General features: G+C 40.6%; 1 protein-coding gene across 1 annotated transcript in view; it reads right to left on the bottom strand.

Annotated features, from left to right (window-relative positions):
* The window catches only part of DENND2C (DENN domain containing 2C), a 69,960-nt gene that overhangs the window by 20,854 nt on the left and 21,891 nt on the right, over positions 1-27,215 (bottom strand). Inside the window, exons 2-9 of the mRNA XM_083361063.1 lie at positions 25,806-26,755; positions 21,964-22,112; positions 21,395-21,501; positions 14,359-14,529; positions 10,464-10,560; positions 9,336-9,380; positions 6,549-6,736; positions 824-933 (exon numbers count right to left, since the gene is read on the bottom strand). Of these exons, the coding sequence (XP_083217189.1) occupies positions 824-933; positions 6,549-6,736; positions 9,336-9,380; positions 10,464-10,560; positions 14,359-14,529; positions 21,395-21,501; positions 21,964-22,112; positions 25,806-26,611 (1,673 nt within the window). The 5' untranslated portion in view covers positions 26,612-26,755. The remainder of the gene's footprint in view (positions 1-823; positions 934-6,548; positions 6,737-9,335; positions 9,381-10,463; positions 10,561-14,358; positions 14,530-21,394; positions 21,502-21,963; positions 22,113-25,805; positions 26,756-27,215) is intronic.

The raw sequence follows: 27,215 nt of genomic DNA, 5'->3' as shown, positions 1-27,215 counted from the left end.
TCCAGAAAGTTGACAAGATATTTTATCATATGTTGACTTCCCAACTTCTCCACCCTGCCACAAATAACCATAATTGGCAGCTTAGAAATTATCACTTCACCACAGTGTAAGTATGATGAAAATGCTAGGGCCAGCAACATCTAGGCCATTGTGGCACTGGATTAGAAGGCTGAAAATAACAAGCACACAACAAGATGAGGTTTTTTATTTTGAATAGCATGGTATCTTATGCCATTCTGCTGCCCTACAACTGAATTAGAGAGAAACATTATGTTCCTTACTGAAAGAGAGAGAGGGGGGGGACAGATTCAATGCCAATCTCTTTTACCATGTCTCATGTTCTTGACTTTGCTTTTATTGAAACAATAAATATGTTTCAATAAAACAATTGCAATTAAAACAAAACAAAATAAAGCAAACTGATCTGCAGAGGGAAAAGCATGATAATCATAGTATCAGGAAGAAAGACAGAGAGAGAGAGAGAGAATGAGATGGGGGGATACACAGAAAACAGCCGCCTACTTGGGGGCATATAAATACTAATACAATTTTATGAAGAAACTCAGACATTTTGAAATTCATACTTAAGGCTGTGGTTTAAGACATTTATTTTAATGAAGACATTTGGAAAGGTTTTGTTAATATAGCAAAGTAATGGAGACCAGATTAAAATTTAATTGTGGTTAATACAGCAACAGTTTATAAGTTTTGTAAAATATGGTCACTAAACCAACAACACAATTAATCACCAAAAAATGGTAAGTGATTCTCCTATATGCCTCAAAACTGAGCAAAATGAATAAGGCATTAGGCATCCACTCACCTCTTTGTCTCTGAGGTTGGACACCAATCCTTGGGATCAGGGAAACAAAATTTGGGAATAACCTTTAATCGGTCTTCAGTGTCCTTAGATTGACGAAAAGTATGGTCAGACTGCAAATTAAAAAAAAATTGTCAGGCCAGGCTGTCAAACAAAACCAGGCTAATATTTTCCTCTCTGCAGATTTACCTAAATTAGATGCAGAGACAGTGACTATGCTTCAACAGTATTTGGAAGCTGTGGGCAGCAATTTATCCAAGAATCTTTCAAGACACCCACCAAGTTTTTAAATTAAACATATTTATTTATTTATTTATTTAATTAAATTTTTATACCGCCCTTCTCCCAAGGGACTCAGGGCGGTGTACAGGGCATATAATAAAAATACAAAACTACAAAAGTTAAAATAGAATTAAATTAATGCCCACGATAAAACAATAAAATATAGCAATATTTAAAACCCAAATTAATTCCCCATCAGGCCAGGCCAGCTTGTTCAAATAGGTGGGTCTTTAACCCGCGCCGGAAGGAGCGGAGATCCGGTGCCATCCGGAGCTCCACCGGCAGCTGATTCCACAAAGCCGGGGCGCCCACAGAGAAGGCCCTCCCCCTGGGGGCCACCAGCCGACATTCTCTGACCGGAGGCACCCTGAGGAGGCCCTCTCTGTGGGAACGCACTGGGCGGAGGGGAGTTGACGCCGGCAGCAGGTGATCCCCGAGGTATTCCGGACCCATGCCATGTAAGGACTTAAAAACCATCACTAAGACCTTGAACCTCACCCGGAAGACAACTGGTAGCCAATGCAGCTCACGGAGCAAAGGTGTAACATGGGAGTACCGGGAAACTCCCAAGACAACTCTCGCGGCCGCATTCTGTACCAGTTGGAGCCTCCGAGTGGTCTTCAAGGGAAGCCCCATGTAGAGAGCATTACAGTAGTCAAGGCGAGAGGTCACGAGCGCATGAGTGACCGTACACAGGGCATCCCGGTCCAGATAGGGCCGCAACTGGCGCACCAGGCGAACCTGGGCGAAAGCCCCCCTAGTCACAGCTGCTACATGTTCTTCCAAGGTAAGTCGTGAGTCTAGGAGGACTCCCAAGTTGCGAGCCCTATCCACGGGGGGTAACAACTCACCCCCCATAGAAAGAGATGGAACATTTTGAATGTCCCGGGATGCCGGAATGTACAGCCACTCAGTCTTGTCAGGGTTGAGTTGAAGTCTGTTCCTCCCCATCCAGACCCGAACCGCCTCCAGGCAACGGGACATCACAGCGAGGGCATCACTGGGGTGGTTTGGGGTCGAAAAGAAAAGTTGGGTATCATCAGCATATTGATGATACCCAACTCCAAAACCACGAATGATCTCACCCAGCGGTTTCATATAGATGTTGAACAGGAGAGGCGAGAGAACCGACCCCTGAGGAACTCCACAAACGAGAGACCTAGGGGCCGATCTCTGCCCCCCTGCCAACACCGACTGCGAGCGTCCCAGGAGATAGGAGGAGAACCACCGAAGGACCGTGCCTCCCACTCCCAATCCCCTGAGACGCCGCAGCAAGATACCATGGTCGATGGTATCGAAAGCCGCTGAGAGGTCTAATAGGACTAGGACAGAGGAACATCCCCTATCCCGAGCCCTCCAGAGATCATTCACCAGCGCGACCAATGCCGTCTCTGTGCTGTACCCGGGCCTGAAACCCGATTGGTACGGATCCAGATAATCCGCTTCATCCAGGGCCAAAGGGAGCTGATGCGCCACCACACTCTCAACAACCTTCGCAAGAAAGCGAAGGTTGGAGACTGGACGAAAGTTGTTCAACACAGCTGGGTCCAAGGCAGGCTTCTTGAGGAGGGGTCTCACCACCGCCTCCTTCAAGACGGAGGGGAAGTTACCCTCACTCAAAGAAGCAGATATCACCGCCTGGAACCAGCCTCGTGTCCTCTCCCTAGCTGCATAAACCAGCCAGGAAGGGCACGGGTCCAATAAACATGTGGTGGAGCTCAGCCTCCCCATAATCCTGTCCACTTCATCAGGGGTCACAGAATCAAACTCCTCCCAGGTAACATTGACAAGACCGCCCGTGTCCTGATCGCCAGACTCTGCCCAGCTGGAGTCCAAACCGGTCCGAATCCGAGCGATTTTATCCGACAGATGCTGACCAAACTCCTCGGCACGACCCTGCAAGGGATCCTCCCTCACCTCCTGATTAAGGAGCGAGCGAGTCACCCTAAACAGGGCGGCCGGGCGATTATCTGCGGACGCGATGAGGGTGGAGAAGTAATTACACCTCGCCACCCTCATCGCAGCGAGATAAGACCTAATATAGGTTCTTAACCGCAACCGGTCGGATTCGGATCGGCTGGACCTCCAGCAGCTCTCTAGGCCCCGTTTCCGACGCTTCATCTCCCGGAGCTCCGCGGAGAACCATGGAGCTCGTTGGGATCTGCACCGGGTCAGGGGCCGCAAGGGTACAACTCGGTCCAGTGCCCCAGTGGCTGCCCTTTCCCAGGCTTCCACTAAGGCATCCGCCGAGTTGTGAGCGACGGAGGCAGGTGGGGATCCCAGCGCCGCCTGGAACCCATCAGGGTCCATTAAGCGCCTGGGACGGTACCATCTAATTGGTTCCGTATCCCCACGGCGGGGGGTGGTAAAACGGAAGACCAGCCGCAGGAGGTGATGATCGGTCCATGACAGGGGCATGATAAATGGAGAGCCCCCACCAAGATCATCCAACCATCGTCCAGATAAAAAAACTAGGTCCAGGGTGTGGCCTCCCTCATGAGTCGGTTCAGAAATTACCTGCGTCAGGTCCATGGCCGTCATGGAAGCCATGAACTCCCGAGCCAACTCAGATGACCCTCCCAGGGATGGTAGATTGAAGTCACCCAAAACTAACAGTTTGGGGAACTCAATCACCAAACCGGAGAGGACATCGAGTAGCTCAGGCAGGGCTGCCGCTGTGTGACTAGGCGAAATGTACACCAGCAGCAAGCCCAACTGCGCCCCCGAACCAAACCTCAAAAAGAGAGACTCACACCCGACTATCTGAGGAACGGTGGTCTCCCGCGGACATAAGGTCTCCCTGATAACTACCGCCACTCCCCCGCCCCTACCTTGAGCCCGAGGCTGGTGTAACGCTCGGAAACCTGGTGGGCAAAGATCAACCAAAGGGACCCCACCCTCTGGGCCCAACCAGGTTTCGGTAATACAAGCCAGGTCCGCATGCTCACCCTCCACCAAATCCCGCACAAGGGGAGCCTTATTAACCACGGACCTGGCATTCAGGTACACCAGCCGGAGCTCAGGAGGCTGCACATCCTCGCTCCCGGCACCTCGGGGAAGAACCAGAGAGTCGGAGCGCCTCACCGCTTGTAAACAGCGGGGACGGCCCTCCCGGTAACGATACGGCCCCGATTTAAATAATATAAATGGAATACTGCCATCTGCAAGGCAAACCATCCGCCTCTTAAATTTATTTTGAAAAAGGTTTCTGAGCATCACACAGGCCCTATATGCATTTATGGAAATAAAAATGGCAATTGTTACAATTCAATTTGGAAATTTTTGTGATGTGCCAGATTATTAAGACAATCATTTTATGAATGGGCATAAATAAGGCAGTCATTTTGTGAATGTATTCATTGTCCACATTCCAAATATCACTATCAGAAGTAACATTCTGATTCTTGAACAATATCAAATGCCAACTTTTTGCCTCCTGACTATTCATTTTAGGTTCTTAGTGAGCTACTTTTCACAGTGAATGTCTATGGAGATTCTCAATCATCCAGGTCAAAGGTGCTTTTTCGCTTCTCATCCAAGAATCTTCATCAGTTATGGCTGGATGGTTTGGGGAAGGGTGTGAATAGAAGGATCTGTTAGAACAAATCCTTCCATCCCCACCACCACCAGCATCCAGCCAGAACTGATGAAGCTTCTTGGATGAGAAGTGAAATGTCTTTTTCTTCATCAAGGGGGAAAAAACATAGTCCAGTTGCCTTCTGAAAAAAGCACCTTTGAGACTATTTTTCACAGTATTTTTTTAAAAAAAGCCGAACTTTTTAAACGGTAAAAAAGTTTCAGAGAGTTCTTAGTTTTACAGCATTATTCCTTTGGAAGTTTTCCTTCAAGCAAGTGACTGGCAGACTGTTTGGGAACAGAATTATTTTGGGAGCTGGTGGAAGTCTGTAATAATGGTGCTCATTTTCTATAATCACTGCCCCATAATTACTAAAGTAAAGTTTCTTGCTAAATCCCAGTCTGAAAGAGCCTTCTGTGCAAATCTTGTTAACAAACTATAAAGTATTGCCTAGGCTCAAGAAGACAAGTGGGCTGGCAAAATGCCATCATCCGTTTTGTCAACAGTGACATAAAGAGTGCAACAACCATGTGACCTTGTGAATCATTACTCACTACGTTTCTGAGCAATGTAGACCAGTGCTGTTTTGGTATCAGTAGCAGCTTGGATTAAATCAGCACAGCTTTGGGATTACTGTGTTCAACTGTATTTCATTCCTCATCTGAGTCTACTACTAGCCGCACAGCACAAGAAACTAGTGTATCCCCAAAGAAACCAAAGTTACTGCCTTTTTTTTTTTTTGCAAACCATTTTGCAGTCCACCAGAATCTGCAGAGGGAATGACACCCCCTACCACCACCACATTAGTGTAACCTGTATATTTGATGGCTGCTTTTTTCAAAAGAAATGGTGGCTGGAGAAGAGGAAACAAATATAGGAAATTCTGTCCTCATCCCATTGTTTCTTTTTTCCAAATAATTCCTCACTCAAACTTCTTCCACCAATTCACTGGATTCCATATACATATCCAAGGATGCAAATGTGCACGTGGAAGGTTTAAATCTGTCCAAGACCTTTGATTGTTATCAGATTTTAGAATGATGCCCCCAGAAATTGTTACCAAATTGTAATTCTGAATGTAATAGAAGACAGAGGTAATTATGTGTATACCCAGAGAATTATCGTTAACTCTATATGAATACAGATAATTTTAAATGTAAAGGAAGGGGTGTTTTTTTCAAGGCTAACCATTCCTCTTTGGAATCTAGCTCCTAGCATCCTATTCGAAGGACAAATTCATCATTTAGGCTCAGAAAAAGCTGTGCAACTCTGCAGTACCCTGTAAGCCCTGGAAAACTATTCTATGAAATCAGACTCTTTTGCATGAGGTTGAGATCATACAGAGCAGATGGTGAAAACATAAAATAAAATATGGTTAATGTATAAGATAGTATGTTGTTTTTCTGGTGATCGTAGCACAGATAATACCGCTGTATAAACTACTGTATAAACAATCTACCTCACCTAAACCTGTGTTTCCCCGCTTCCAGATGTGCAGATTTCACTTCCCAGAGCTCACAGCATTAGTCATGGGAATTAACATCTACAGATCTGGAAGTTGGCCAGGTTGGGAAACACTGATCTATACTTATATATGGTCAAGGCAGACAGATCACTAATTTACTTACTTCTTATGAGTCTGAACCAAGAAAGACTGAAGGACTTTTTATTAGAGTCCATTAACAGCTAAATCCATAACATATTCTCCTGCAACATGGCACTTTGAGCATCAGCGGAAGCACAGCACAGCAAAGGCAGAGTGCTCACCTTGTGTTTGCTCTATCAGTACTTAGGTCCATTCCACCTGGCCAACCAAAAGCACCTAAATTTAATTTTGTGGAGCATGGATAGTAGTAAACAGGCACCAACCTTACATGGAAACTGTTGTATAACCTGTGGGGTATAAGTTGCCTCTGATGACTTCTTCTGCAGAGATACCACCACAAACAGCTCAAAAAGCTGCTGCTCCTGGAATTCAATGAGGTCTCGCTCCAATGTCTGATAGTGTGGGTTCCGTTTGGACTGAGCCTGGACCTGCAGAAGGCGCTTATGGCGACCTAGAGAAAAGAAGCACTTCTTCAGTTGCCCAAACTTGCATTTTGGGATGGTGAAATAGCATGGCTTCCATTCATCAGATAGGGAGACTGCAGAAATGGCTCTGAAGTTTCCCTATGGCTCAACAGCAGGTCAGTTTTTAGAGCTGCATCCAGCAAAACTAAAAGTAATAGCTATGTTGCTGGAATAACAGTATTTCCATAAACAAAAGAAAATGTGGGCAGCAATAATACCCTAACCGTTCAATAAAAAACCCCATACAAATAAACTCATACTAAATTAACATGCCACAAAGCCTAACTTCTGAATGAGCCTCTTGATCTCCATCGTGGTAGACTAACATAAAGCTGTTCATTCTAAATGCACATAACACTTTAAGAAGCACCGTGAAAGTTATGAAAATTGCAGTGACGCAGACTACACGAACACCAAATAAGTAGCTATACGTTAAGCATCTCCCTCTCTCTAGAGAAAATGCTGAGCTGACCACCTTCACAAAACTATTGAAGGAAGGAAGTGAGGAAAATAATCACAGCTTGCTTGGCACTATGTCTTTATTATTAGCAGGGAATTGCTGTGTTAAGCTATATGCAAAGCTTAATTCTGACAATTTCCAGGCATGGTGAACAGGAAATGCTGGTGTGTCCAGGGCCGTTGGTGCCAATTAGGACAGTTGAGTCACGATGCAGAGCCAGTTTGGAGCCTGCTGCTCTAGTTGTTCTTCCTCCAGTGTTTACGTGCAAGGGCCGAGCGTTATATATAATTTCACTCCAGTTACTCCTTTTTCCCAGCGAAGGGCGTTTCATAATATTGCAAGAGACAGACAGAGACATGACTTAGCTTCAGTGAAAGAAATAAAAAGTTCTCAAGAGGCAGCCCTGAAAATGATCAAAAGGGAAAACACCTGACCCGGAAGCAGATGATTATTACGTGCCAAGTTGTTTTCAACTCCTTATTAATAACCCTTATGGCATTATAAAATAAAGAAGGCCTCTAATTACAACCCAATGAAACAGTGTGGTTCTTCCAAGGTAATCTTTTCCTTTCCGGGCAGTTTATTTTCCTTCATCCTGACAAAAGGCACAACTATCCTTAGCAACCTGTTGCCTAATCCATTCTTACATGCTTTCTCCTTTACATGCTAGGTCCAAATCTGCACTCAAGAATCATCCTTGTTTTAACTTTCCTTCAGCACTGTGGTCATGAAGTTGCTTGTTCCCATACTCTTTGGAGAAACTAGCCACTGCTGCCAAGCTATGGCTCATGAGAGATGGCGGCCTCAAGCAGTTGCAAGTTGTCTGAAACACTTAAGAGGAGCACGGGACACCAATTGAAAGCAGCAGGTACGGTAGAGTTTCGAGGTAGTCCATACAAGAAGCACAGCAAGGAATCCTGCTTTACCTTTATAGTAAAGTTAACAGAATCTTGCAAGACCGAAAGCATTTCTCCCCTCCCCTCCTCTAGGGAGGATCCCTTCTGAAACACTTCCCACACCTCCTCTGCTTCTGTGGATTGTGATACCTTTTGCATGAAAGATGTCTAGTCTGCAGCTCTCTGCCCTGTCTCCCAGAGTCATTACCACATACCATTACATGTGCCAACATCAAAAATCACAGTAGTCTGAACAGTTATGTTACATTTTGTGTCACTATTGCAGGCTTTGGTAGAATATCCACAAAAAACACTTCTAGACAAATCACACTTACCACTTATATTTTATCTGGCAGAACCAGATAGGCACTGCAACAAGCTTTCTTTTTCTGAACACCTCTTTTCAGACTCTGAGATTTACCATGTGTCCCTTCTCTTAGGGAATTGAAGAATAGCTCTGAATGGTTTCCCATCATAGAGGATCTCTTGGCATTTTATTGTTTTGTTAGTACCATTTAATTTATTTATTAGATTTAAATTCTGCCCTTGTTGTAGAGAAGTTCAATGCAGCCTATATAATACTCCTTCATCTTATTTTTCCCCACATAACAACATGGTGAGGTAGATTGAGCTGAGAGATAGTGACTGGCCCAAGGCCACCAGAAAGTTTGTAGAATCAGGATGCACCATTCCTAGTCCAACTCCTTCATTACTACATACATAAGCCTTTCAGGGGTTTAAACATGTTCTAAATGAAAATACGACTACACTACTACAACTGCAAAGCAACTATCATCCTTTGCTATGACATATATAATAACAATCTGCTGTTACATTGCAGCTAAAAATTAAGAATGATGAACAGGCTGCCTTTCAAGAAAGCCTATCCCCATGACTGATTTCCTTTTCAAAGCAACTCTCATTAGGTTTCTGAGGTACCCCAAGAGATCATGGCTTAAAAGTGATTATTCTGAGTTCTAAACCCATCTATTCCTCCTCTCAATCATCCCAGTTCTTAATGAATTCCTAGAATGGGATCTTACAAGCCTCATAATGCATCCATTTTGTCAAGCAAACAGTGACCATTCCAATTATTCAAATAGATCTCAGTCCCAAAGTACAATATTGACTAGGTAGAATTTGCATAGAACATAGGCACTTTCAGCAGTTATCTGCAAGGTATAATTATGCCACTTGACCTGTCTTAGGCCCAGTGATTCACTCACTCACTTTTCGGCAGATTCTCTGGTTCACTGTCATATCCATTGGTTTCACCTGAAAGGACAAAAAGTTTCCCTCAGAATTTGCCACCTGGATGGAACTGGAAATGTTGGAAGGAATCTGACAGGGCAACAATCAATTATGTTCCCAAGCCACTGAAAGTTAGGAACAATTGTATCAAATAGTAAAGGCGTCTATTCAAAAGCATATATAATTATGCATCAGGTGTTAAATAAAGCAAGTCAAGCTTATTATACAATTATTTGGAGGCACCTTCTCCATTATGCAATGCAAAAGATGGGGGAACATGTATTGCTATCAATTGTTTAACATTACTTGGCAAGGAGGTATCATTGATTTGCAAAATGTAGATTACACAAACAGCTGTTGGCTAATTTCAGCACATGTGGAAGAGGAAAGTCATATAAAACAGGAAGTACTATTGATAAGATATATACACCCACACAAAATACTACAGTCTTGCTCTTCTCGTTTTAGCAACAAAAATTCTATGCCGTACAACAGGATAAAAAAGAGAAATCACCGATCACAGTATTTCTCAAGGGAATTCTTAGAGTTTGCAACATTAAATCCAGGTTACTGAAGGGACCATCTCATCCCAGTGGGACTGGCCTGCTCCACCCATGCCAGCAAAGGAGGCATGCTATGGGCCCAATTGGCCAGGATATTCCCAGTGGCGGACTCCAGGAGAAGAGCTTTTTCTGCTGTCGCTCCTGCCCTTAGGAACATCTTGTCCCCCCATAGTGAGGTCAGCTCCAACCCTCCTGACCTTCTGCAAGAGCTTAAAGACCTGGCTCTGCCAGTTGGCTTGGGGCTCCAGTGGGAGAGCATCACAGTGGAGGTGGTTGATTCCTTAACAAGGAATCCCACTCCCCTCCACCCCCCACAATTCTGCTCCCGCCCTTCCCATCTTTTAGTTAGGATAGAATATTTGTATTTTTATAGTATTTTATTTATATTCTGTATAGGTTTTATACAGTTTTATTTTTTTTAATATTGTAAGACACCAGAGTTAACCTGTGGTAAGATGGTTGGCCAAAGAATAAATAATAATGAAATGAAATAAAATATAAAATGAATTGACCAGAAGAACTACATTCAGCCCACCATTTATACCTTTGGCTGGAGAAAGCTCTTTTCCAGTTTGCACCACCAACTTCACACGTTTCTTTCCTCGTCTGGAATCAAAGATCTCTTGTATCTTTAATACAAGCTGAAACCCAATAAGAAAGCAGTCATCAAGAGGGATGATAAGTTTCAGAAAAAGAAAAACTGCAAGTCATTTTTATACACGGGCAAGTATTAGAAAACATTACAGAATTTAGTAGAGCTGTAATAGAAGAGCTGATGGGAACACAAATGCCCCAAACAGAAAAGACTACTGTCATCTGCATAGTGCTACTAATGTAGAATGATCTTTAATCTGGATATCAAAAATATTCTAATCCATGATGAAAGCCAAACTGAACAAAAGATGTATGCAAGTAAGTTCCCTGGTGCTATGTGGTGAATGCACTGCCTTAAAAGCATTACATGATTATTATTTTTTGTGCAGGCATAGTTTAAAGTAAAGATATCATTGAGCTCAGCTTGATCTTGCATCTACATAGTTTTCTTGCAAGTACTATGGAAGTGATTTGCCACTAGCTTTTCTCCAGCATTTTTGTTAACTTCTTATCTAAAAAACAGTCTACAACTGCTAGCATTCTCCCATTTACTAACCAGGATCAATCCTGCTTAGCTTCTGTGATCAGCCAAGATTAGCTAGATACTATCATTTGCCCAGAGAGAAAGTAAAGAACAAACTGTTACAGCTTAATTGTATAATTCTTCATTTATGTACACTTTTCCCTGGATAGTTGGTTTCTACCATTTCCAGAGAAATAGCCACATGTTCAACAGTAATGGTGGTAGCTGCCCAACCCATCAAACATCATGTGGTGTCAAGTGTCTCAAGCCATAGGCAGAAGTCAGAAAGATCTTTGCCACAGCATGTCTCATCAAAACCTGCTGACGATCTCAGCTCCTGTTCAACTAGTTGCTATTTTAAACAATGGCATGCAGGCCAAGTTCTCTCTTGCCCAGCTTTCAAGAATGCATTCAGCATTCCAAGCAGAGACAACAGGGTGGGGTCCACTTATTCCCTCCACCACAAGTCATAGAGAGATGCAGAAGACAGTTAGCAGGTAAACCATTCTTAGTTCCAACTCTTTTCTTTACTACAGCAACCTAATAAAGTAAAAAGAAGAGGAGAACCTCAGAGATCCAGTCTGCAGCTCAGGGCAAAGGCAATGCAATTTGACCTCAGGAAAAGTCTGCAGCCATGCAAGAAGCTCTGCAGGTCTTGCACTTTCTTCAGCTTCTTTTCCATTCCTCCCAAACTTTCCTTGGTTTAAATGGTCGATTTAAGAGCTTTTTTCAGATTTTTGGATGTCAAACATGAAAGAAATGAAGTGGACTCAGAAATGTATGGTGCCATGTAAAAGAATATCAGGAAGCTGAGACTGATGCTTTCTGGAATACATGTACATGGCAAAGACTTTGGACATTTGCATTCGTATTGCACATGTTTTAAACTGACTGTTGCAAAGCTTGGTGCCTATGATACTTGTAATGGCTTCAAGAATGACTAGAAAATGCAGAGAGCTGAATGCATGATGTCAAGGTGCTGGAGAATACATTATTTTCCATGCTGGAATTAAAGAAGAATGTTTGGCTTGCTTGGGCATTCTTCCAGCAATCATGGCCAAGTCCTATGAGTTCAGGATGAGAGAATAACATACACTTCCTCTCTCAGTAAATTACTCTCACATTTCTGAATGTGGTTGGGGGGGATCATTTTGTCTGAGGATTAATGCTCATATGGGCCTTTTAATCATCCTTTGTGGCTCAATTAATCATCTTTGTATGCTCCACAAAATATTGATATGCAATAGTTGGAAAGAGAGCACATTTGCCCTGTATATGTGCTAACTTTCCTTCTTTCCACCTATTCCCTCTATCATAATGGAAATAAATTCTAGCTGTGTGACTATCCCTTCTGGCTTTGAGTAACCAGAAATTGGACCTTCTTTTACTCAAATTTTTAAGTAAACATTATGGCTAAGCTGTATTTCTTTTCCTTTGCAATGTTTCATGAGTGTAAGATTCCTTACAAGACAGTGCATACGTAGTGCATTTACTAATACTGATAAAAAGATACTAATTGTACAAGATTCCAATTTCTTCAATGGACTGTATGTATGTATGTATGTATGTATGTATGTATGTATGTATGTATGTATGTATTTACAGTAATTACAGATTGATCCAAATCTATACAACTCTAGGTGGTAAATTATGCTTCTCGGTTTCCCAATGTTCAGCTTACTTGCACCTCTCTGCTAATCATTCATCTAGAAGAGGTAGCATTCAGAAGCACATCAGGAAAGTTATACTGAAATTTTATGGAACAGCCTCATCTTTAAAGAGCTGTTCAACAGCTTTAAAGTACAGAACAACTGAAAGTTAAATCCTGAGTCAGGAGTAAGCAACCCCAGGGAAAGAAGTCCAAGCAAAATAGAATGAACTCAAGGTCACTTTAAGCAGTCTCACTCAAGAATTCATCCTCTTATTAAAAATATAAAAGTTACTCCCACTGTAATTGGGAACTTAACAGTGTATTAACTAATGTACATCTTGCCAGATATTGCCAATGACATCTTGTTAGTGAATCTGCGTGGTAATCTAAACAGAGCAGGACAGGATGTCTAGATAATTTTTTAAAAATATAATTTCAGGTCCCAGTTCCAAATACTTTCCTACTTAGGTCTTTTTAGGTAATATTGTTTACCCAATAATTATTTTATTAGGATTATTTTGAATTCAGATTGAAAACAAAAGAACTTTCAATGGCTTTTTAAATCTCCATATGTAAAGCTAAACACAGATTAAATGACTATGATCTATTTGATAAGACAACCATATCAAAAAAGTAAAGTACATATTGCAGATGGGGAAAGGAAGCTCTCAAAAAATAAAGAAGAGATCGGCACCTCTGCTGTAGGAGATGAAGTGCTAGAAAAACCTACATAGATTCAACTTTAGATCACTTTGATTAACCAGACCACCTCATTTTTATTGACAGAAAAGATTACATAAGAAAAGACTTAAATACTCTTCCTTAAACTTACAGGACAGAGGAATAGAATAGAAACCTGACAAATAAATATAAAACAAAGGACATTTGAAATAACAATCCACTGTTATTGCAGGTCCTTCTGGATACAGTGTTCCCAAGCTCCCATGCAGTGATTGGGCAACTCCCCAAATTCAGTTAGCTTGAACCAGACAGGAAATTCTAAGAATTACCATCCCACACAACTGGGGGCACCCAATTCAGAAAGATCAGGGCATCTAAGGTAAAGGTAAAGGTTCCCCCGCACATGCATGCTAGTCGTTTCTGACTCTAGGGGCCGGTGCTCATCTCCGTTTCAAAGCCGAAGAGCCAGAGCTTGTCAAGGACGTCTCCGTGGTCATGTGGCCGGCATGACTAAACGCCAAAGGCGCACGGAATGCTGTTACCTTCCCACCGGAGTGGTCCCTATTTTTCTACTTGCATTTTTACGTGCTTTCAAACTGCTAGGTTGGCAGAAGCTGGGATGAGTAGTAGGCGCTCACTCTGTTACGCAACACTCAGGATTCGACCCGCCAAACTGCCGACCTGATCGACAAGCTCAGTGTCCTAACCCACTGAGCCACCGCGTCCCTTGTTCAGGGCATCTATGTCTCTGTTAAATTTATATAGCTACCCATCTCATGCTTATGACTCTGGGTGGCAAGTATAATTAAAACAATTAAGAACTATAATAACATCTGATCATCTGATATTAGCAACAACTCTCATATTTAAATGATGCAATAAAGAATTATTTAAGAAAACAATCACTTTCATTAAAAATGATAGGAATGACCCAGCCAAAGAAGAGATAAGGAGAGGAAATAATTATTACTATTTTGGCTCAGTCCTTACCCGGGGAAGATTTTTTTTCTTCTTGCTTCCAGCCTCTCCTGCTTTGAAGAACTTCCATTCAGTCAACGTGACAGGTAGTGTTGAATCTTTCGGCAACTTCCCGCGCAAACAGATCCGTGTGTTCTTTAGCTCCAAGGTTTTACGGTGAAAGAAGTGTGGCTTGTGGAGAAGCTGAAGAAAAGTGACAGAAGGATAACAGAATGCTAGGGTTTTACAAAGAAGGCAATCTCCATTGAACTCGATACAAACACGAAAACAATACATCGCACCATGCAATAGGGTGGCCTGGTTTTTAGAAGAGTGAAAGCAGCAAGATCTAAAAATTGGGCTTGTTATTATTATATGAAAGTCTTCAATAGATATAATCAGTGCTTTTTTTCTAAAAAAAAGGTGCCGGAACTCTCATCTTGTTAATCTTTTATTTATATAATTTTATTTATATATTTATTTATATAATTAAAAATTATATATTCAATTCTTAATGCATCTTTCAGGCATTCACCAAATAAACTAGAATTTGTTGTGAGCATCTCCTTAAATACAAACAGCTCATAAGCTGGACACATCTATATTAGCAACCACATTATTGATGGCTTATACATACCATTTTAAAGATATGATCACATTGGTTCAAGTGAATGAGATGCTCCTATAACCCAAAATGCAGACTTAGTTCATGATGAACTTAGAACACTAAGTTCTGTTTTATCAAATTGATAGGGGTAAAAAATTGTGGGATAGCTCCCCCATGTTTATATACTGCAGGTGGGTATAGTAAAGATGGAATATTAATTTTTTTCTCTAGTTGGAAAATGATGTGTTGCACTTTAATAGAGGAGGAGACAGCTTTTGCATATATAGTATGACATTTATTGAGTTCCTTTTGGAAAGACTAGCAGTGGGAGATAATAGATGTCTAATACAAGTGCATATGCTGCCTTCAACATATATGTGCTTAATTGATGGAGTCATGTTACTGACAAGATAATGAATTGCAAAGAAATTGTTATTAATACATAAGTTAAACATTTTGTTTCTATTTCTTTACAACTGCTGATAAAAAATGGCCTGGCTATGTTCAAATTATACACAGGAGAACAGGCTTAGGTGAGAGGGAAAGTGTTACAATTCAATCTATTTATGAATATGAATAAATATGTCCATAATTGCCCAGTGTATTTTAACAGTGATATAGAACTGTGCTATGAGGAGCTACAATTTACATTTCTTACTCTTGGGGAATTAATGACAGAAAGAAAATGGAGTGAAAAAAGTAGATGCAAAAGTAACATTAGATAAATATGAGAAAATATAGTTGCATATCCTTAAGTAATTTATGAAAAAAAATGCTTAAGATTACCACTTCAGATAGACGTACAAAATCTGCAAGAATCCAGATAGTAGCCATGAGACACAGTTCCTGGCTGAGGGAGTAAAGGAGACTATCTTTTAGAAAGCTAACTTTCAGGGACCATTAAGGACCACCTCCTGGGCTTGGAGCTAAGTAGGGTCAAATCTAGTTAGTGCTTGGATGGCTGACTGTCAGGAAATCTCAAGATGTAGGTTAGATTGGGGAGTTGGGGGTGGGGACGTAAGGACACCATAAAGGAGACAATGCAAAACAGTTATATACTGTTGCAAAAATAAAGGCTACCCAGATGTCTCCATGAAATGAACAAGAGAGGACTTTAACTGAAGAAAAGTTTACCTTGCTAATCCTGCATGGTTCTAAAATTAGATCGGGCCAATGTAATCATGCCCTAGCGCAAACTAACAGCCAGCACCAGCCTGCAACCTGCCTAAACGCAGGGATCCGGCGACGGACAGGCACGGCCAGTGTTGTAATTCACAGGACCTTTAATGGGCCTCCCCCTCCCCCCAGGCCCTCTTCCTTCACACCTGTTGCTAAGCCATGGCTCAGGTGGCCGCTCCTGCCTCCTCTGAACTTTGCTCGCAGCCGACACCGCATCAGCAGCTCCCTCTCCGGAAGGAGAACAAAAAAAGACTCTATTGGCTTTCGAAAGCCAATAGAGGGAGTAAGCACAGCTTGTGCAAAAGTTGAAAAAATGCATCAAAAACAGGTGCCAGAACACCATTCTGAGCGTTCTATGAGAAAAAAAACCCTGGATATAATTAAAAGTCAGACGGAATCAAAATAATTCAGGGACAAATACAAGAAAGTAAATCTACTTGCATATCCCCTCCCTTTTAATACACTATATATAAGGCTAAGGTTACCACTATGGTCTTGTATGGAGCAGAAGTTTGGGTCTTTACTCAACCACAGTCCTAGAACAAATACAGTCCTAGCATTTGAGATGTATTTTAGGTGTGGATCCAAGAACATCTGCTGCAGCAGTTAGAGCTGAATTGGGAATTCATACAATTCACGCACTATCCAAAATTAGAGTATATAACTATTGGTGAATGAAATGTTAATGGTTAATGAAATGGAGACTGATAGACTCCCCAAGTTATGTCTACTAGAGCAAATAAAATTACAGTCACAAATCTCCTGGATCACCAAACTAACAAATTTTGTAAGAAGCTGTGGCCTTCCTGTCTCTTGCGTAACAGGAGAACAACTAAAAAAAAAAAGAGTTGCCCAAAGAATTAAGGATATAGAAGCACAAAGTGATATAGCTATCCTTAGTAAGGTGGGTAACTTGAAATGGCTGAGTAAACACAAATGAACTTTTCAAGTATACAGCTATTTGAAGTTACAACTGCCAAAACATCTTAGCAAGATATTTATGCAAGGATATTTGAACAGCTTGACACAATGGTCAGATATGGGAGATTTCATTCTATACCCTACAATGAGCGTCTCTGCATTTGCGGAGCGGCAGAAGTAGAGGACCTGGCTCACATCCTATTTGACTGTTGTCTGTATAAGAGGGTGAGAGACAGGTATCTTGGTCTATATACCAAACGAATGACCCATTGGGATCCCCACATCAAAATAACTTACCTTATGTCCGGCCAGAACTTGAAAATATCATTTAACGTAGCACAGTACTTAAACAAAATGGTTTGGTTGAGAACTGCATATGTGGGACTGATTGGGGTAGATTGCAAGGGTGTCTCCAAAATATAATTTTATCATATTTTATCTATATCTTAAATTTTTGTACTCTATTACAATTTCATTTTAGGTTGTATTTTATCCTAATTTTATTTTAAATCGTATTTTATTCCAATTCTGTTTTAAATTGTATTTTATCAAAGTCCATTTTAAATTGCTTTTATAAAATTTTAGTAATAATTTGCTGCTGGAACTCTGCACTTTGATATGTCCCAAGGGATAATCAATAAAGACTTATTATTAATACACTATATAAGGTCTCAGTCACAAATTATGTGTGGTGCTAAACAAAGCCTTCGAAGGAAGGTTATCTCTCTCTTTCTCTTTTCTGTAGAGAACTAATGTATAGTAACAGTGAGACTAATAGATATGGGAGCCCTTTGTTTGAACTGTGCAATGAGGGGGGGAAATGAAATCCTCCCTCCCCCCCCACATACCCTTGAAAACCACAGTCCCAATCTTCCCTTTCCCCATGAATTCTACTTAGAATTAAAAGAGGGAAAGAAAACAGAGCTGTAGCTTCCAGGAATGAATTAATCATTATATCCATCATGTCCGTCAACCACTGTGCCAGATTATAAATCACAGAGAAATTTAAGATTTTTTAAGATAAGAAATCCCATGGAGTTACCATTCCTTGCAGTTTCTTCTTTCTGGCTTTTTCATGTAAAAGCAGATATTACTGTGGAATATTGGGAAATATTAGGGTCAAATGCATCAGTTTCAACCTCAGCAGATAAGAGGTACGTAGCTGACCTCAGAAGCTAAGCATGATGAGGCCTGATTAGTATTTGGATGGGAAATTATTAGAAATCCTAGTTCTGTTGACTAGATTAAGAAGTAAAAGAAAAGTTGCATAGATACAATCATCAAGAGGTGGACGTGAAAAGGTATCTTTTATATAGGGTAAGCTTAGAAAATTAAATTAAAAAGAGTAAATACACAATCAGATTTTAATATAAGCAAATATAGTATGTTTAATTTATACAGTACTGCACATGAAGATGTATAGGAAGATATAAGAGACTAAAGGAAACGTAAACTGGGAAAAATCCAAAATTTCACTGAGGAAAATATGGCCGATTTTAGCACAAGCAATCATCAAAAGAGGGAGGACCATATTGCTTTAAACAACAAGGAGGACATATGTCAACAAATTTGAACATCAGGCATGAAAGGGCAAGGAAATATATTAATCAAATGTCAACAAATAGCGCAAGATAACAAGAAAAGGAAATGAGGAATCTATTTAAGAGGATCCAAAGAAATCATCACAAAATTTACAGTTAATGTTGGGCCATTCAAGAATAGTGAAAAAAGAGATTTCATAGATTTCACTTCAAAACAAAGCAGTATAGAAATATTTTAAATAAATAAATATCAAAATCTTTTATAAGTAATATTATAGATTGACAGGAATATCTGTACAAACAGCATACATTCAGGAATCAATTCTATAAGAGAACGAGACACAATAGGAACAGATCTGCTAATAAGAAAGTACCAGGTGCAGATGAAATATCTATTGAACCATTTAAAGCTAAAGAAGAAACAGTTGAAGTCCAAAGAAATTCATGTCAACAAATATGGAACAACATAATGTGCAGATTGGAAAACAGCAGCAGTAGTAATAAATTATTGAGCAAATTTTCACCATGTTTTGCTTACGATTTCACCATTAAAATACATGGAGAGAGAAGATCTTATGGAGATAATGCCAGAATGTAGAATATGTTAATAGATAAATATTTAAATAGAGAAAGAATTATTTTATGTCACTTTTTGTAATATAACTCTAGGCAGTGAACAATAAAATTGCCCACACAATACAGATGATACAGGTGGAAACTCCAAAATCTGGAAAAAAAAAAACACCTTCTTAGCCAAAAAGAGACCCACCACGCATACAACCCAAGGCCAGGGGGAAGTTTTAAACACAGGCAAGTTGGGAGGTCAAATGAATCTTGAGATAGCAAGGTGATTCCAAACAACAGGTGCTGTCACAGACAAGGCACGCTGCCTAGATCCCACCAGATGGCACTGCTTAATAAGGGGGGACCTGGAGGATTTCCACTCTGCCCAATCATACCAGTTTTTCTTTCAGAAGAATAATAGAACAATTAACAGAAATAATAAAATAATAAAAAATATATCCTGTAAAAATAGGACAATTGTATTATACTGCTTATTAAAAGTACCATGGATTGTAACCAATCAATCCTGGATCAAATAAAGGCTGATTGCTCCCTTTAGGCAGCAAGCAAAAACTACAGAACAGTGGACTTGTGAGGCAAAGGAATGATGAATTTAAAAAGTTTTGACAGATTGAAAGAAGAAAACAGGCTAGATTGATGGACAAGATCGAACAAGCTACAGGAATGTCTTTGGGAGAGTTACAAGTTATTATTGCAGATAGGGCAGGATGGTTCATGCAGTCACTCAGAATTAAAACCAACTTGGTTACGCCTAAAAAGTAACTAAATCGCACAAACAAACAAAACAACAATCAACTTTGGGGCTAAACCTTGTAAGCTGCCTGGAGTTGATAAGAGTGCAATTTTTTAAAAAAATAAATAATGAACTACTCATAAAATATTGATTTAAATTTCGTGAAGAAAAATGGATTAGGATTAGGTTAGGGTAAGTAGTTGCATAAGAACAATTTATATCACAACATCTCACTTCTTTGTGCAAAATGGCTTTTGCCTAAAATAGTTTTCCTTTTAAATGGCAACTGTCAGTACTTCATTAAACACCTATAAATTAACATGTGGTTCATTCCTTTTTCAGAACAGCATAGTACAATAGGCACTAACAATAGTAACTACTATAATTTCATCTGCCAGGGAAACATCTCCTTTTCCTCAAAACATCAGGGACAAAATAACAGGCAATCTATTCCCATTCTCCAATTCACTACTAAGTAAGAAAAGTTAATTGGGATGAAACATTTTGGAGCTATCATTGTAAATAGCTTTGGAAAATAGTAGGTTAAGTAAGAAATATTAACCTGATTTCAGCAGGCATCTAAAAAAGCACATAACATCTGATTCTCTAAAGCAGACATGGCAAACACAAGGCCTGGGGGCCAGATCCGGCCCGTGAAGTGGTTTCATGCGGCCTGCGAAACCATCCTGGAAACAGTGAGGGAACAGCCCCCACTGCCTTGGCCCTGGCCCAGAGACCCTCCTTCTGCCAAAGACCCTCAGATCTGTCCCACTCCTGCCCAGGCCCCCATAGGCACCCTTGATGCGAACGATGTAGAGCTGGTCACGCCCACCCAGAAAGCCATACACACTTTAGCCACGCCCACCCAGTAGGCCATGCCCACCTAGGCCACACCCACCCGGCCCCCTGAGGGCAACCGCAATGCTGATGCGGCCCTCATTGAGTTTGACACCCCTGCTCTAAAGGTTACTAAACTAAATCTTAGCACCCAGCCAGTATGGCTAATAATAAGAAATATTGGAAAATTTAATTCAGCAACAACAGCCACATAAGCATAGGTAGAAGAGAAAAAAGATATGGTTGGTTGGTTAAACAAATGGGAAACTACACTAGCATTTGGGGACATCCATGTGAATCTAGTCCTGAAAATGAAAATCTATCCACGAAGCATAATTGTACAAATACTGTGCAATTTTCTCCTTTTATTCCTTTTTTTGTTTTGGTTCTGTGCAGGGGAGGGCAAAGTATTCTCTTCAGATTAAACAGAAACCAAACAAAGTTTAATCAGCTTCATGGGCATGGGCAGTTTCATCGGCACCCATTCTCTTAAAAGCGAGTTTACATACACCTGTGTTCTTCAATGAACAGTTGCAATATGATGATTCGTATAGGAATAAAGACATGGCATAACAACAGGGCACGGAGCAATATAGACAAATAACTCGGTTTTGTTATTTGATAATGCCTAATCCCAGTGTAGCACAGGCACAAAAGTTCAATCACCTTGGGTGGCTTGAAGGTATTTCGGGGAGGAGGCAGCTTCCAATTAGATGGGATTCTCCACAAAGGCTTCACTTTAATGTCCTCATAGGGATTCTCTTTAGCAGGATCTAGAAAAAACAATTATTTTGAAGCAGAGCATGGCAGACAAGCCAACCATATACATTTGCAATTACTACTTTTCCATAGGCACAAACTGGCATCAAGAGACTGGACAGCCATTTGTCTGAAATGGTGGGGTTTCCTGCCTGAGCAGGGGGTTGGACTAGATGACCTCCAAGGTTCTTTCCAAGTCTTCTATTATTATTGTTGTTGTTGTTAGTTATTATTATTATCATCATCATTATCATTACCCAACTAGTGACAGAGGACTCAAAGCAAATCCCCAAATGACTGTCTTTAATTCCTAGCTCTCCAGTGCAGGAATTGTGTGTATTCATCAGATTTCCATGAATATATCAGCACAGGAGATCAGAATATGTATGCTTAAATTCTCTAGAACTGAACCATAGCAGTTACTTTACTTTTTGAAGGCTATTTCCTGCTTCTTTTAAATAGATCTGGAATCTTACCAATAATATCCTCATAGAGGTTGTCCTCCGACTGCGTGCAATAGAGACAGACACGTGTGGTGCCATTTAGTTCTTCATGAAGCTTTTTATACTCAATGGCTGCTAGTCTGTTTCGATAACTTTGGATGTCCTCAAACTCAAAGGACTTTCTATAAATAAGAATAGGATATGTTATCACACATCTTAGGTGCAAAACCAAACGCAGCTATTCATCTCCTAGCTTTTTTTTAAAGCATGCTACCTAGGAATGGATGAATTTTAAAAATATACTTTTCAATATTTTTAGCCTAAAATGGTTCTTGGAATGTTTTAAAAAATAAAATTATGTGCACAATTGTAGAAAATCTGTCTTTCTCAATCTTCCACCAGCAATGTAGAATGGAAGAGGCAAGGGAGCCATCACAGATAATTTGACTTGATATTAAAGCAGTTTATTTAATCAAGCCACACCTGAAAGTGCTTCGGTAACACAATATAAACCATGAAATGCAATTTGCAAACCACAAAAATCAGATACTCACAATACTTTAAAGCACACCTAATCTTTATTTGACTTTATATTTATTCTTCTAAGAAAAAAGAAGAGATCTTAGATACTACAGTAGCTCTCTTAAATCTGGTGTCCCCTATATTTTGGTAGACAATCAAATAATAGTACCACCAGCAATATTGTAAGTGTGTTAGATTTATGTTCCATGTTATTTTAGTGCAGGACTGAAACAGCAAAACTGAAATGACAGGACCAACCCCACAGTACCATTCTCTACAAGACAACACATGAGGGAATCTGGAAATCAGAGTTTGTTGCCTATAAATAAATAATGAATAGGAGATATATTCTATGTAAAACCATTGGTTATACTCAGCTCCCTTATGTCTCCATGAGTCTACAGGGTTAATTTTCAACTGGTTGTTTTACAATAGTTCAGAGTTATGATGGTCTCGAAATATGTTCACTGTGTGGATGCTGCTTCCGGAAGTCCATTCTGGGCCTGGGCAACAAAAAATTAGCTACCGGTTCTGCTGAAGTGTTGCAAACTGGTTGAATCCTCCTACCACTGCCCCCATGATAACATGACTGCATTTGGGGTGCTTTGTAACTGAATTGCCATTATGACGGTTGCAGCACCCTGCAGCCACATGATTGCAATTTATAACAATTTTTGCCAGTTTCTGGCAGGTTTTGTTGGATTCCAGCAAAAAAATTCCCCTTTTAGAAGAGTGGGTTCATTTAACAAATGTATCAACGCTGCTAACATGGATATTCTTGCTTTGACAACAGATGGAAATGCAGCCATTTTCTCTAGTGCTTTTAGAATTAGTTGCTGCTGGGAGGGGGAATAGGGATGAGAGTCTAGCTAATCATAATAATAATAACTTAGTTGTGGAAACCCAAGGACTTTGGGTCCAGAGCTAATAATGTTTTGGTGGGCTGGAGAGCTGGGGAGAAAGCCCACACTTCAAGCTAATTGGGGAATGTGATTTATGACTGTTTATTGGAGGAGGGAATTGTATCCAGGAGGTGGGATTTAGTTTCTGGTTTCAACTATGTAGTGCTGATACTTTGTTTCTTGAATAAAAGATTCTTTAAAGTAAACAATGCCTCAAAGTTCTTTTGAAGAGTTTCATCTGTCGGAACCATGACAGAATGTGATGTTCATTTAGTGGCCACGTGATTGCCTGAGGACCACTGCGGAAAATGTCAAAAATCTGGATCCAGTCATGTGTGTACCTGGACTTATGACAAAATGATTTATGACCAGATTTCCAGTCCCAATTTGATTGTGAACTGAAAGCTAACTGTTTTTTGTATTTAATTTAATTAATTTAACTTTACTTAGATTATGACAGATTAAGGTAAAGGAGAAGGAAGAGCACAGGGATGAGCCAAAAGTCATTCTTGTTGCAGCACTGTAACTGGCTGGTTTGTCTTTTTTTGCTGGTTGATGACATGCAAAAAAGGAAAGAAAGGGAAGTCAGAGAATCCGTCAATCTCTGCCTATCATACACTGTATATGCATAACCAAGGCAGCATCATGGGCAACAGAGACAGAATAGGACAGCGATGGCGAACCTTTTCAAGACCGAGTGCCCAAACCGTAACCCAAAACTCACTTATGTATCGTTGTGCGCCGGGTGGGCGTGGTCCATTGGGTGGGTGTGGCTGCGGTGGTAACGGCAGACTGGGTGGGACTAAAAAGTTCAATCAATCAATTCCAACTTTGTGAGATCTTTTTTTCCCCACAAGAAGTTGAAAGTGATTGATTGATTGAACCTTTTTTTTTTTGCACACGGCAGCAAAAAAAAGCGAAAAGGTTTTATAAAACACAGCTGAAGGCCTAGGGCTGTGGCAATGGCGCGTGTGCCCACAGAGAGGGCTCTGTGTGCCATCAGTGGCACTTGTGCCATAGGTTTGCCACCACGGGGATAGGGACTGGCAATAGGAACAGAAAATATCATGTCAGTATAATTTTCTGCCAACTTATCACTTTAATTCTGCCAACTTAGCACTTTAATTCAACAATGAGGAATAGCTCTAAGTGCATGATGTGAACCACATCAGTGTTCATATCCTTCACTTCATATGATCAAAAATATGAAATATCTAATTTCTGTAAGATGTTGGTTATTCAAATCAAATTCCACCGTACATATTATATTTTAAAATAAATTTATGCAGCAGGATAATCCACATCATGTATTAATGCTGAATCTGACATATGTAAATTTGTTTATCAGTCATTATCAGGGATTGCCTACACATTTTTAGCCTAATTTTATGACCACGTAGCTTCCTCTTACATAGTAAAAAATGTGATGTTTTTGTTTTCATGGCTGAAATTCTATTTTATTTAAATTCTATTTAAATGCCAAAGTTAAAAAAATAAAGGTACATCCTTTAAAGCACTTGCAAGGATGCATTCTAGTAGTTTTGCAACTACAGCTAAAAACGTTTTTTTTCATTCATGTACTCCACTCTAAACAACAAAATTATTTAATTAAATGAAAAAATGTTTGCATTTTCTCAATAATTTTTTTTGCAAATATCCTCATATGAGGAAAAATGACCCAAAGTGGATGATTTATTCGTTGACTGATTCTGTGCGCTATCAAGTCAGTGTTGATTCTTAGCTATAGAATAATAATAATAATAATAATCAGTGGGCCGTTTGCAAATTGTTAAAATCATTTAAAAACAAGTGAAAATACAAGGAACACAAAACAAATAATCAAATATGGCAGAAAAAACAAACCCAAATGGGAACAAGGAAAAAGAAGAAAAATGGCGTCCATCGTCTTGCCAAAGTCCTGGACAAAGAGCCACTTCTTCAGGGCCCTTCAAAATACCAATTGGGGGGGCTCATTCCAGAAAGCAGGCACTGCAATAAAGAAAGCAAACTTCTGGGGTCCTGAAAGATGACATTGTTTAATCAATGGAACCCATAGCATCCCAACCCTGCCAGATGAAACCAGTTGGACAGATACGATGGGATACAATGAGTGGTTCCTCAAATAACCAGGCCGGTTGCCATGTAGCTCTAACAGGTAGTGACCAACACCTTCAATCACACCTGGAAGCAATTTGGTAACCAGTGCAGCTGATGAAGCAGAAGTGCTGGGCATACCTGGGCATACCAAGGCTGTCCACACTGCTGTACTCTGGGCCACCTGAAGCTTCTGATTGCTTCAAGGGCAATCCCATATAGCGCACTACATATGCAGATTTTCTCCACAAATGACTTACTATTCCAGAATGTTGCAGCCTTAATAACTGCTTGTAACAAACAAAGCAAATTAGATTCATCCCCAGATCCTACAGAAGAGGTCAAGCTGCCACCCACCTCTTAGACCTGCTTCGGATTCCTCTGCTGCCTGTTCTGCGGTCAGACTCATAGAAAGCAGTTGCAGGATAGCTCCCATTACACAGCTGTTCCAATGGCTTCTTATTGCTGTGGTATTCGTTAGCGAATTTTCCCTGGTCTTTCTCAGAATGGTAACGGAAAGTCCTCTGTGGTTTGGGCACTGGGTTGATGACTGGCTGCCTTTCCTGACTTTCCACATCACAATATATTGTCTCCTGGCTCTTTGCTGGAGCTACATTCAGCTCCTTCTCTGTTGAGCCACAGCTTTCCCGTTTCCTTTTTAAGTCCAGTGCGATAGAAGCTTCTTGATCAAAAGGAAGGGTTTTTATCTGTTTCCATAGGTCCCGTGAGGTGTAGAAATTCCCAGGAGGCAGTCTCTCCCGTGGCCATTCTGTAGCATCTGCTGTTTCAGATAAAGTGTCACTAGAAAGCTGCTCCACTAAACGGTTTCTGGAAACCTCTTGGAAGCGGCGGTCCTCCTCCTCCTCTTCCTCCTCAGTCACAGAGCCGAGGTTAGAGTTTTCCCAGAAATCTAAACCTAAACGCTGAACATTTGCTAATCCTTCTATACTCCTGTGAGGTACAGGTGCTGATGGCTTTTCCTTGCTGTTGAGGCCATATCTGACCCCAAAATCCTTCAGTTCCTGCCTTTCTTCTTGGCAGATCCCTTTTGTCCGACCCTCCCACTGAGAAATCTTTTGCTTTATATTCCGGCAGTGGCTACGGGACAGTGTTTGCACAGCCGTACGGGAAAAACTGGTATCTACACTCCCTGTGGGGTGCATGGCAGGCAAGCTAAACTCACAAGAGTCCCATCACAGCATGCTGCCTTTGGATATATATTAGAGATTGGAGAATTTCCGAAACTAATTATATCCAGTTTGTGGAATGATCCAGCTTTTGCAGAAAGAAAGTATCCTGATGCTATACTGTAGAAAAAGAGACAAAGAACATTTATCAGAAGGATTAGAAGGCCCAATTAGATAATGTCACAATAAATCAATTATTTTCCATAAGACTCACTTATTAAAAACAAACTAAAAAGTATTCTGATCTTCTCTCCTTATACTACAGAGCAACAGACAGATTTGCAGCTTATTCTCTTTATAAAAAAATTGTGATCTTTTCATTACTCTCAGTGAGAGCTAGTTTGGTGTAGTGATTAGAGCATCAGACCAGAAACCAGGAGATCACGAGTTCTAGTCCAACCTTAGGCACAAAGCCAGCTGACTGACCTTGGGTGAATTATATTCGTAATATGTTCTATGTTCTATATTTGTGATACTATTAAAACAATTCTAAAAGAAAAAGAAGCCCAATGCCATCATGTCGGTGTGAGAATTGGCTTTATATGAACCTACACTCTCACTCCAGAAATTTAGCACCTGG

The sequence above is a fragment of the Vipera ursinii genome, assembly GCF_947247035.1.
Source record: "Vipera ursinii genome assembly, chromosome: 3".
Lineage (NCBI taxonomy): Eukaryota > Metazoa > Chordata > Lepidosauria > Squamata > Viperidae > Vipera > Vipera ursinii.
The sequence above is the reverse complement of the archived record's forward strand: the minus strand, read 5'-3'. Positions and strand labels throughout refer to the sequence as shown.